This window comes from Rhinoraja longicauda, chromosome 22 (genome assembly GCF_053455715.1).
Source record: "Rhinoraja longicauda isolate Sanriku21f chromosome 22, sRhiLon1.1, whole genome shotgun sequence".
Lineage (NCBI taxonomy): Eukaryota > Metazoa > Chordata > Chondrichthyes > Rajiformes > Arhynchobatidae > Rhinoraja > Rhinoraja longicauda.
In genome coordinates, this window is record NC_135974.1 from 4599006 (window position 1) to 4612491 (window position 13486).

General features: G+C 39.4%; 1 protein-coding gene across 7 annotated transcripts in view; it reads right to left on the minus strand.

The window, feature by feature from the left end:
• Positions 1-119: 119 nt before the first annotated feature.
• The window catches only part of LOC144604351 (engulfment and cell motility protein 2), a 145014-nt gene continuing 131647 nt past the window's right edge, over positions 120-13486 (minus strand). For 4 of the 7 annotated variants that reach the window (XM_078418639.1, XM_078418637.1, XM_078418638.1 and 1 more), the window contains exons 17-22: positions 12777-12940; positions 11897-12009; positions 9992-10099; positions 7061-7143; positions 5790-5867; positions 122-4216 (exon numbers count right to left, since the gene is read on the minus strand). In XM_078418639.1, the coding sequence (XP_078274765.1) occupies positions 4016-4216; positions 5790-5867; positions 7061-7143; positions 9992-10099; positions 11897-12009; positions 12777-12940 (747 nt within the window). In that variant the 3' untranslated portion in view covers positions 122-4015. Of the gene's footprint in view, positions 4217-5789; positions 5868-7060; positions 7144-9991; positions 10100-11896; positions 12010-12776; positions 12941-13486 lie in introns of all 7 variants that reach the window. The other 3 variants (XM_078418644.1, XM_078418643.1, XM_078418641.1) reach the window with 2 other exon arrangements.

Genomic DNA, 13486 nt, shown 5'->3' on the forward strand with positions numbered 1-13486 from the left:
CTAAGGAAAAAGTTAATAAAAGTTGCCAGAAAAATATATGCAAGGTCGAGGTTGGCTAGTTATCACCTTATGCATCTGCCAGTATGTTAAATCTTATCAAGATCATTAAATATACCAGCACAAAAAAACCCCTCTATCATTAGGGTTAGGGTTATGATGGAGTATCCTGCATCCCAGACCAGAAGCCAAGCTTTTAATTCAGTTCCAAACCTACAGGGTGCACAGAAATATCAAAACAAAAATAACTATTTATCTAGATATTACATTTTTCAGTATTGAACAAGAAATGCAGAGGAGAGGCAAAGGGTGGGCAATAACAACATTCAAAAATTGTAATGAATGGTCATCAGGGTGAAATGTTAACTCTCCACATATTCTGGCTGACCTGCTGAGAATCTCCAGATGTTTTTTTTGCCCCTGAAAATAAACCTCTTACATTGGGACTTTGAGGTGGCAATGAAGTTTACTGATAAGTCCATGTATACAAAAACAATTAGTACCTCAAAAAAAGAGCAATCAGAGAACTGGGAAGATCATTCAATTGTTTTGGAGTGAGGAAGTGAACACATTAACACAGTTAAATTCTACTTCCAGAGCTGACTGGAGTGGAGATGGAGAGAGAGAATGGACTTTGGTCACCAACACCTAATTTAGTTTTGATTATTAGCAGGTTGATGATATTTAAGAAACAGATTTCAAGATCATGGTGCTCTGCAATGCAGATGAGGTGGAGGATGCAAAGTTAGATAGAAACAAGTGCACTGGTCAAGAGGCAACAGTTTCTGCTGAATGTACCCAGGGCAGATTGAATTACATTGTCACTAAATATGATGAAAACATTGAGGTTACCAACTCCTTGCAAATGGAAAGCATGATCATGTTACATCACTCTCAACTGTGTACTATGTGATAATAAGTCTATGTAGTAGTATTCCAACATCACCAGTTCCATGCAAAGTCTGTTGGTCACCAATTATTTCAATATAAAAATGAAGACACATTACAGCAGATTTATCAGTGTAAATGTTTACATTTCATTTTTTAAAACAACTATTATAACACTGACCAATGCACAAGTATAATAGACAAATATTCTCAAAAAGTTTCACATTCTACCTCTCTGGGATTGTTACAAGGGAAGGATCATAATAAATTGTCAAATATTTTTGCTCGCGATAAATTGGAGTTTAAAATGTAAGCCTTCTCACTGTCATTCCATGGAAGTAATTTACGTAATTAGAAAATAATGTTCACAGACATCCATTTAAGATCCCTTAATTTTTTAACAGGTTGTCTCCAGGTTTATTAAGCTTGCCACCTCATCAGGGAAAATCAGGTGGCCTCCAGCAGGCTTGTTTCAGCACAAATGCCTTGAATTGCTCAAGTGCACTCAGCCACACTTTTAACAACAGGGTTTGTGAGAGAAGCAGCAAAATTGGAAGAATTAATTCCCAATTTAAAATTGTGACATTTTTCTTTATAAGCAAGTACTTGGAAAAAAACAATTATTTTCACCTTAATTGCTAAATTGGAACAAACATAATTTGTTTTACTTACTCTGTATTCCTACCAGAAATAAGCATACATTTTTTGATCAGGCAAAAAAGTAAAGAGTGCACTGTTTTGCTCATATATTATGGACATGGACAGTGCAAGGCTTCAAACCAAAATAATCTGGCACTAGACTTGTAGTAATTTTCTTAATGTCAGTATTTTCACATTCTTCATTTCTTCCTTTTCCACAAGGAAATTAGAATAGTAGGTGGTACCAATTACCATCACCCATAAAGAGTTACTACCCAAATCCCCTGCACTTATATCAAAAGATTAGGTACAATCTTCTGTACTTTTATAAAAAATATTAAAGCCCCTTAACACTGTGCCATTTAAATTATCTTGGATGCAGCTCAGTTTGATGGCACACATGCTTCTTATGTATGTTATGCTTGGCCTAACAGATTAACAGTGCAGTATGGATTAACAGATGCAACGATTGTTTGCTGAAGCTTTTAAATGAGTCCCAAATTATCCTGTTATTGTGACGATGAAAACAATCTACATAATGTAATATGAAGTGTGCCAGTTCTAAATTGCTTTTAAAACTTGCAGCAGTCTGCTTAACTGCCAATTGTCAAAGATTATAAATCTGAAGCACCATATTCTCAGATTTAGACATTCATAGATTAGAAGTTATGATACAGTATGAAGTTGTGTCCCTGCTTTTAATACTTTATTACTTCTTGGTTTCCCTGTTGAATCAATTACTACCTCAAAGTGAAAACCAGTCAGCCATAGCAACAAAAAACATTTGAGTGGTTTCAATTATCACATTCTTTTCAGTTTTTCTGTGTTCTTGCATCCTATAATTAAATGGAGTAAGTATTTTTAAAGGTGTCAGCTTAAGTTCAGTTAAAATCACATTCGCATGGGTGCAGCAACGAGACTGGCCATAAATTGCTTCCAGTCTGGATTTTTTTTTTCTGGCTACAATGAAACACAGGTTTGCCATTGAAAGTATTATTTTACCTAGTGACAGAAATAGCTTAAGATTAAAAACGCTACTGATTAGAAAGGAATGTCTAAAAGTATTGACTAATGGTCATCTTACCTACAGTAATATTATAGCTATCATTGATTGACTGGTTTAATTCAGTAATATGAATGGTTTAAATTAGTATTTTTGCCTATTATTCAAGTATGGTTTAAGTTCAGTGTCTATAATCTAGTCAACTTCATTCATATACTTTGCCAACACAAAATGAATATTTTCAGTTTCTTTAATACAATCCATTCAAGCACCTGTTCAATTCCTGTGCTAAGGTCTCAAATCAAATGCAAAAGCTGAGACAAAGCGATGACTGATTTCCTGAAGTTCAAATGGTTTTAAGCATACCTAGTACCGTGCAACTGTGTAACCATTCAACCTGTGTAACCTACCTCATTGCAGATCTTGCACTGTAAAATAAATTACCTGTTACGCTACTACACTGTAACATTATATTCTGCATCTGATTTCATTTTCAATGCCTACCTGTTGTATATATATATGGCTTGATTGTGATCATGTATATTGTGATTTGATTTTAAATTAGGATCGTACGCAAAGTTTTTCACTGTATCTTGGTGCAGGTGACAATAATAAACCAATACCAGTCATTATTCAATCCTGCCCAACATGTGCTCCTGAACTTTAAAAATTATATGGCCTTGGGATATGTAATCAAAATAAGATACAAGGCTCTGATCTAATTATATTGTAGATAATTAAGAGAGAAAAGCGAAGCTCAGACAGAGTATGTATAACATCAGATCATGGAACAAGTTAATGGAAGCACCGCACTCTCGATCCCATCATCTGTGTGCTAGTATTTCCAATTGTCCTTGCATCTTACTTTACAACTGGAAAACTGATGGTGCCGAAGCAGAGATTTGGCTAAATAAGAATATATTTGAATAAAGAAAGAAACATAAAAGGTGGTCCCTTAAAGTTAGAACTTCCAGACAGTAGAAAGCATCTCCGTGCAACAAACTCAAAGACAATCCAAGAAATGGTTAGTACACATGGCTCTCTTTGTAAATTTGTTCTGTAACAATTTGCATGTACTGTGTACAATATTAAAATATACATCCAGAATCTTAAAGGTGGAATAACGTTGAGAGGATTGCCTAATACAGTGAAAGATATAGTTAGCTTGATTGAACATTAAACAGCATACAAACTTCACTGTATCAAATCACATTATTCACCAAATTGTTCAACCTATCAAAAAAATACTGGGCTATATAGCGCTTTGTAAAGGGGATCAGTTTTCTGTTTGTTAACTTTGTCCCAAACAAAAACACAACAGGGTTGTACCTTTGCTTCCTGTTATGCTGCCTCACCATAGATGATAGAATTTTGCATGTTTCTTAACAAAAGGGTCACTTTAACACCTGGTCAAATAGGGCATTATTGGTTGGATGAATTTTTGTTTTAATTGTCTTTGTGCCTGCCAGATGTTGGTCACACCGTTGTTCAGCCATAGTGATACACAAAGTCATAGCTGCTCGGCTCTTTAGGGATGGGAGGAGGTGCCTCTGGAATCTGTATGTTCTCCAGGTCCAGCAGTCGAAGTTTAAGTTCCATACTCAGCAGAGTATCCAAATCATTCTTGGTCAGCTCACTAGTCATTTCTTTTCCCAGAAGGGCATTAAGTCCATCAATCCAGATACAGTACTGCAGAGAACACAAACAGAATATTAAAAGGAAACAAAAGGAGCCAGAGTCAGAGTTATACAGCATGGAAACAAGCCTTTCAGCCCAACTAGTCCAGAGCTAGTCCTATTTGCCTGGGATTGTCCAAACGATTTTTAAACTTTGTGATTTTACCAACCTTTACCACTTCCTCCGGCAGCTCGATCCACAGACCCACTATACTCTACATGAGAAAGCTGCCTCTTAAGCTCCCTTTAAGTCTTTTCCTCCCCACCTTAAATCTGTCCACCATAGTTTTAGACTTCCTCCCCCAGGGAAAAGAGATTGATATCCACCTTTTCTACACTTCTCATAATGTCACACATCTCTCTATAAGATCACCCCTCAGCTTCGTACACTACAGAGTAAAAGGTCCCAGGCTATCCAAACTTTCCTTTTCACCCAAGTCCCTGCAAAAGGTACAGAGGCATAGACCCTGGAAAATGACAAGGATTCAGGATTTACGTATTACCATAGTGTGCCTGCTTACAAAGTTCACTGAGCACCTAGGTATGTCCTAGAGAGTAGCTACGGACTGAAGTCCTATGACATTTGCATGGGAGTAAGTGGTAAACTGACAGTAGGGGAGTAGAGAAGGGGCAGGAGAAATGACAATGGCATGTGCATTGACTGTGGCGAAACAATTCCTAGGTATTTCGAAGGATATAAAGCTGCATTTCAAAGTCAATCTGTTGAGTTAAAGAGAACACCATGATAATTTCTAGGAAAGAACTGCAGATGCTGGTTTAAATCGAAGGTAGACACAAAATGTTGGTGTAACTCAACGGGTTTGGCAGCATCTCTGAAGAGAAAGAATGGGTGATGTTTCGGGTCGAGACCCTTCTGACATCAGTCTGAAGAAGGGTCTCAACCTGAAACATCACCCATTCCTTCTCTCCAGAGATGCGGCCTGACCCGCTGAGTTACTCCAGCATTTTGTGTCTACCATGATTATGTCATTAGGAATGAGTTTTCTCTTTAAATACATGTTCTGTCGAACTGTACATTGAGCAACAGACACTTCTCAAAAGTAAAAAAAATCAAAACACACAATAGACAATAGGTGCAGGAGGAGGCCTTTCGGCCCTTCGAGCCAGCACCGCCATTCAATGTGATCATGGCTGATCATTCTCAATCAGTACCCCGTTCCTGCCTTCTCCCCATACCCCCTGACTCCGCTATCCTTAAGAGCTCTATCCAGCTCTCTCTTGAATGCATTCAGAGAATTGGCCTCCACTGCCTTCTGAGGCAGAGAATTCCACAGATTCACAACACTCTGACTGAAAATGTTTTTCCTCATCTCAGTTCTAAATGGCCTACCCCTTATTCTTAAACTGTGGCCCCTTGTACTGGACTCCCCCAACATTGGGAACATGTTTCCTGCCTCTAACGTGTCCAACCCCTTAATAATCTTATACGTTTCGATAAGATCTCCTCTCATCCTTCTAAATTCCAGTGTATACAAACCCAGTCGCTCCAGTCTTTCAACATATGACAGTCCCGCCATTCCGGGAATTAACCTAGTAAACCTACGCTGCATGCACGGTGTGCTTACCTCATATTTGTTTGGAGCAATAAAGTTTAGAGCTTCATCTGGATCGTGTAGGATTGAGAAAGCCAATTCTTGAACTTCCTGAAACAAGGAAGATGGAAAGGGAATGAAAACAGTACACAAAGTTAGGCATAGAAATGAATTGTCTTATTTATGTAACCTCGGCATTTCTGGTCTGATCCTACAATGACATTATAAATCAAACAGCAGATCTCAGATTTAAAAAATGTGAATTCCAATAATGTAATGAACAACACCATAATAATGCATTATCAAATTTAAAGTTATTGCATTATATACAGAGTAAGATGGCAAGATAATCCTATCCCAGAGGGTTTATGCATTACTTAGGTAGGATGTCACGCTAGGACATAGGAGCAGTGTCCAGTCTTGTTGCGAAGTGTAAAATCTCTATTTTTAGTTGGGAGAGAAGATGGGACACACAAACTACATTCAGGCTTGTCCATATAGAGATTATGTCAATGTATGCTCAGGGGCAGTAAAAGATTCATACTGCCAATTATAAATCATCAGCACAATAAGACTTAAAATATCATCTACAATTCTGATCAAATAAAATTGCCAATAAAAGGTTACAAAAATGATCATGGTGTGAAAAGACTGGATTGTGAGGAGTGATAAAGTAAATTGGTCATGTTCTTGCTAGAATGGATATTAGATGACTACATGATTGCTGCTTTTATGATTCTAAAGGGACATCATTATATAAACAACTAGTTAATTTACTGTCTACAGGGCGGTAGCAGAAAATACATAGCCTATGCTTTTAAAAATTGGAAGTGGGTAAATAGCCAGGCAGGGGGAAATGGAAAGTGAATAAAATTTGAATTGAAATTAATTCAAAAATATATTTGAATGAATGTAGTCCAAGAAAAAGTCTTTATAGATTGAAGTATTTGGTACTGACTAATTCAAGTGCAAATCAAGAGATTTTTTCCCCAGAAATTAACATTTTAGGATACTCTGAATAAAGTTAGACATGATTTATGGTTATGTATACAATGCTTGAAAAAAACAAAACAGGTAACCCTTCCAAAGCTCTCCACTACCGGGGCTGTCTGGATCTAATGCAGACCAACTGATAGAGATGAATGATCAGTCAACGACTCCATTACCACCATCACAAGATTCCTCACATGGTAAATAAACTGGAGGGATCTGAGTCTTGTTTCATCCAACTGTTGCTATATTGGTATATAATACACCTACAATACACCTATTCAAACACAAACACACAAGCAGCTTAAATGTACCTTATTTTGTTTTAGGGCACTCTTCTCTCTCATATGAGGACAGTCTTTCCCAGTTACCACAGCTTTAATATCTGCAACAGGAACTAAATAAGGAAAAAAAATTAGACGGTGCCCTCATCGTGACATAGATTAGGATGAACAGCGTGTGTGTTTTTGGCTTTCAGAAGTCTTTGAATAACATGCGACACAAGAGACTGTTAGACAAAATTACACTTCGGATAGGCATTAATAAACTGGCAGAGATTTGTCAATGGATAGAAAACAGTAAATAGGTTATTTTGAATGCTGGTTTAAATCGAAGGTAGACACAAAATGCTGGAGTAACTCAGTGGGTCAGGCAGCATCTCAGGAGAGAAGGAATGGGTGACGTTTCGGGTCGAGATCCTTTTTCAGAGGAGTGACATCAGTCTGAAGAAGGGCCTCGACCTGAAACATCACCCATTCCTTCTCTCCTCAGATGCTGCCTGAACCACCGAGTTACTCCAGCATTTTGTGTCTACCTTCGATTTAAACCAGCATCTGCAGCTTTTTTCCCTACTGGTTATTTTCAATGGCTGTGAACAGTGGGGTGCCAGAGGGATTAGAGCTGGGTACCTAGCTATTCACAATCTATGTCAATGATTTGAATGAAGGGACCAGGTGAAATAGATACAAATATTCTGATGATACAGCTGAGTGGGAATGCAGGCAGCAAGGAGGATGGAGAGGGGCTTCAAGGATGTTTAAATTGTATGGAGTGATAACGAGGTGCCGGATGAAATATAACAGAAAAATTATAGAAGTAGAAATGGAAAGGCTGTATATTTTTCAAAAAGGCAAGAAATCAAAAGCTATAGGTGTGTAATCGGACCTTGACAAATCATTAAAAGTTTACACCACTGGTACAAAAACAATGCGATGGCAAATTGTAGATGCCTTTATTGCAAGAGAGGTAAAGATATTTTACTGAAATTATACAGGGGCATTTTGAAACTGCACCTGGGATATCAAAGGTAGACACAAAATGCTGGAGTAACTCAGCAGGACAGGCAGCATCTCTGGAAAGATGGAATGGGATGTTGGCTGTCCCGCTGAGTTACTCCAGCATTTTGTGTCTACCTTCGATTTAAACCAGCATCTGCAGTTCTTTCCTACACACCTGGAATATCAACCTCTCCTGTCGAGAGGATATGCTGCTCATAGAGGAATGCAACTAAAGTGCATCTGACAGATTCTTGGATTAGGCAGTTTATGCTATGGGGAAAGTTTAAACAGAATGGGGCTACACTCTCAAATTTAGAAAAAAATGACAGGTGATCTCATGGAAGCCTACAAAATTCTTTAGGGGCAAGCAGGATAAATGCAAGGTCAATGTTTGCCAAGGTTAAGATGCCCAAAACCCAAGGCTAGTGAACTTAACATCTATTGTTGGCAAGATACTGGAGTCTACAATTGAGGAAGGAAAAGCTGGTCATTTAGAAAAATGTAATACATTTAATGACAATGTGATTTTATGTAATTGGTTGAAGATATAGCAGAGTCAATCAAGAAAAACCTGTAGATTAATTTCCAGAAGGCATATACCACAATAAAACACTGCATAAGACCTCATGTTACTGGGGGAGTCATGTTAATGGAGATTGAAGACTGGTTATCATGAATAAATGGGGCATAATGAATGGGTCTTTTTCAGAATGAGAGAATGGAACCAATGGAGTGCTCCAAGGATCAATTCTGAGCCCACAATTATTTATTATCTATATTAATGACTTTGGGCAGGGAGGAAAGCACATGGTGTCAATTTGCTAATGACATGAAATAAATTAGGTGGGAGGGCATGTTGTGATGCGGATATTTGTATACTGTACAAGGGGATAGACAGATTGAATGAATAGGCAAAAACAGGGTAAATGGAATTTAACATGGCAAAGTGCGAAGTTCTGCACTTCGCGAAGAGGAATCCAATGGCAGACTATGATCCATATGGAGAGAGTTTGTCAATAAACACTGAGGTATCCAGGCAGGTGCAGCAAGTGGTTAGGAGGTCATTCATTGCAAGGGAGTCAGAGTGTGGACATACTGGACTGGTGAGGCTGCAACTGGAATACTGTATAGTTTTGGTCTTCTTATTAAAGGAAGGTGTACGAGCAGTGGAGGCGGGCCAGAAGATTTACTGGGCTACTTGCTGAGATAAGAGGGTTGTCATTTATGGCGGGTCAGTCAGTGAACAGCTAAAGAAGTTGGATTTGTATTCTTTGGAGTTTAGAAGAATGAGTGGTGAACTTAATTGAAAATTACTAGATCCTAATGGAGTAGAAAGGGTAGATGTTGAGATATTTTGCAAGGGGATATTGTTACAAGATTAAGGGTGGCTATTTAAAAATGTGGTGTGTAAGACTTTCTTCTTGCAAAGGTTGGTGAATCTCTGGAATTCGCTATCATGGGGGGTTATGGAGGCTGGATAACTGGAGGCATTTAAAGAACAAGCAGATACATTTGACAAAGATTGGGGAACAGTGGGCTATGGGGAACTGGCATAGGAAAGTTGAGGCTTGGGACAGATCAACCATAATTGCAACGAACAAGAGGCAGGCTTAAGGGGCCTATTGGCCTGTGCTTGCTCCTATTTCTTGTGTTCTTGCTTTTCTTGTGCAGAGTTAAAAGAAGCAGTCAGCCACTCTGAACAGAGGTTTCTTCACCCAGAGGCAGAATCTTTTGAATTCATAACTAGATGCTCAGTCATTTAGTATATTCAAGATGGAGATCATTAGATTTTTTTAGATGTTAAATAAAGGGGTTGGTGCAGGAAAGTGGTGCCGAGGAAAAAGAATGATCAGCAACAATCTGATGGAATGGCTGAACAGTGACAAGGAGCCACAGAGCCTGCTTCCATTTATTATGAAGAAAGATACACAGTCCTGTACACTATTCCACCCATGTATGTCTGCTTACGTTTTTCCTGCAGTGACTCAAAGGCCACTTCACCTTGTGGGTTCTCGTCCAGGTCTCCATAGTGCAAAACTTTATGATTGAGAGATAGTCGACAATACCAGAACTTATCTGTGGAAAATAGAAGAGGAAGGAATAATAAGAACAGGCCAGGACACGGATAGTGTTTTCCCACCTCTTGCCCCACACCTTCATGAACATCACAACCAGGTATCCCCAAAATACAAAAGTTGCACTAATTAAGATACACACACAAGAAAAGCAGATTAAATTCTGCCATGTAGCAGTAATATCAGAGAATACTCATAGCCTCCACAACCTCTGTGGCAAAGTCAATGGATCTTTTTTAAGGCAGAGATAGATAGATTCTAGATAGGGTTGCACTGTGGCACAGCAGTAGAGTTGCTGCCTTACAACGCTTGCAGCGCCAGAGACCAGGGTTTGATCCTGACTACGGGTGCTGTCTGTATGTTCTCCCTGTGACCTGCGTGGATTTTCTCCAAGATCTTCGATTTCCTCCCACACTCCAAAGACGTACAGGTTTGTAGGTTAATTGGCTTGGTAAATGTAAAAAAATGTCCCTGGTGTGAGTAGGATAGTGTTAATGTGCGGGGATCGCTGGTCGGCGTGGATCTGTTGGGCCAACGGGCCTGTTTCCACGCTGTATCTCTAAACTAAACTAAAGTACAGGGGTTATGGGGAGAAGGCAGGAGAATGGGGTTAGGAGGGAAAGATAGATCAGCCATGATTGAATGGCGGAGTAGACGTGATGAGCCGAATGGCCTAATTCTGCTCCTATCACATGAACTTATAAGAATGAACCATTATCATAAACCAAGAATTTAACCAAATAAAAAGTTAATATTCACAATGAACTGTAACTATACACAAAACACAGCATCATTCTAACCAATAACTGGACCCCTATATAGAATTCACTCGTAACTACCATCATCATAACTACCATCAAGAACAGTTCTTGTCACAATGCCTCAACTGTCGTAAATGCACACACGACCAAAAAACCCACAGGGTTTTACCACTAATCATCACCATGTTTTCTTATCTCATTTCGGATAACTAACAGAAATCAGAAATTTTAATATAAAACCAAAATTTCTAGAAAGATTCAGCATGTCAGGCAATGGACCTTGTGACTGTCTCAAGAAAAAGAAAAAAAAATGGGGCGGCACAGTGGCTGCTGTCTCAGTGCCAGGACCCAGGTATGATCCTGACTATGGGTGCTGTACGTACAGGGTTTGTACATCCTCCCTGTAACCGCATGTGTTTTCTCCAGGTGCTCCAGTCTCCTCCCACATTGTAAAGACATGCAGGTTTGTGGATTGATTGGTTTCTGTAAATTGCCCCAAGGGTGCAAAGGTGGGATAACGTGGAACTAGTGTACGGGTGTCAATGGTCAGCGTGGACTCGGTGGGCCAAAGGGCCTGCTTCTGCACATTTTTTCTAAACTAAATCTGGGTAGTTTCTCCAGTAATTTCTGTTTTAATTTCATTTCGGATGGCAATGGTGACAGCCTCCCTGCTCTCAAGAGCAAGGTGGGTGGAGAGGATTCTACAGAAGCACTGGAAGTTGCTGTTATCTAGCGATCCCACCAGCACCTGCCTGTTAAGGCACAGCTGCGACCCATTTTTAGCAAGGTAAAGAATGACATATCAAGTTACCAGAGAGCAGATGAAACCAGTTAAATGAAGGAAATAAACAAAAGTACTGCAATGATACGATTAAAATATATCAAAAACAGGCATAGTGGATAGGCAGACTGAAGAAGTATTTTAAGGAGACTGACCTTACAAGTTGAAGTTAGAGAGATCAGAATGAACAATAACAGCATGCAATATTTGTCTTTAACCATACAACTCACAACAGTTACCAGCAGTTAGCCAATACCTTGCCGCCTACGATTGCTAACTTTACGGAAACTAGTGCCCTCGCAAAGTCTGTTCAGTCGCTGCTGTTTGATGAGCTCCATCACCTCGGGTTGAATCTTCTCCCGCAGCTCACTGAGAAGGGAGATTGAAGACAGCATCAATGATAGAACCAAAAGTACATCGTCACATGAAATGTAGCAGGACCAGTGTACATGTCAAGCACAAAAATGCACCAATTAATAAAACTCTGGAATTCTACACATCATTGCCTCCCAGTAATATCTTTTTGTTGTTGGGTTCTCTCATTGTTAACTAATGATGTCCATGTTGAGGACCATTTTTGCCTCGAGGGCCATTAAAAGCAAAAATAGAGTCATAAATTGGATTCGGAAATCAGAATTCCAATTGGCAATTGGAAAAGTGTGACCCTGGTCCAAGGTGAAATCTAAGATTTATATTCACACAGGAGCTTTCTCAAGCAGATATATATATATATATATAATGCAGTAATTGTTGAGCAAATTTAGCAGCCATTTTGCAATTCAAGCATTCCACAAGCATCTAATTAATGCATTCAGTTCATTGTACTGGGCGAGAAAGGAACGCGAGAATACTCCCTGATCATCAGGATATAACTGTGGGCTCCATAACAGCTGTGGAAACCACCATGAAGGTCCTTTGCATGAGAAGTTGAACATTAGCTCTTGGTATGACAACACACTTCCAATTAAATACTGGAGCATCAGGTTAATTTGTGTGGTCAAATCTAGGAGCAACTTGGACATGTTATTTTCTAAATTAGGCATGACAAGCAGACACCAACACAGCTTTGCACCCACAATGATCTTATTAAAAAGTAATCTGGTGAAAAGTGAAGTGGAGGATAGCAGGTGACATACATGATTGGTGGCGACTGAAAGTCATCCTGGCTCATTCTCTCAGACTGGCGTAGCCTCAGGATCTCAGAGTAACTCATGCAACGGACTTTATTCTTAAACTGATCCAGAGAGTTTGGCTTCGTGCTCAGGGACCTTGTTATCTGCTCACGCACCACTTGCATTACCTGCCAAGGTAGGAGAGAATTAGAGCATTTATAACACAAAGATTTATGTTCTCCGCGAACCATTGTTTCAACTCCAAGGTCATCGGTCACACCCTCTTCTCACCTCAGGCAAGAGGTACAGAAGTTTGAAAATGCATAGCTCCAGATTCAGGGACAGTTTCTTCCCAGCTGTTATCAGGCAACTGAACCGTCCTCTCACCAGCTAGAGTGTGGTCCTGACTTCCCACTGGAGACCTATCTTTAAATCTGACTTTATCTTGTACTAAATGCTATACCTTTACCCTCATCTGTACACTTGACGGCGAGATTGTGACCACGTAAAGTCTTTTCGCTGACTGGATAGCACACAAAAGGCTTTTCACCGGATAGGAAGGAGTTGCACATGCTGGTTTAAACTGTAGACACTAAACGTTGGAGTAACTCAGCGAGTCATGCTGTCTGATCCGCTGAGCTTTTCTCTGTACCTCGGTACACTGACAATAATAAACAAAACTAAACACATCTTGTTCTGTTCCTCAAGTACTCAGCCAACTTTAACTACCACTT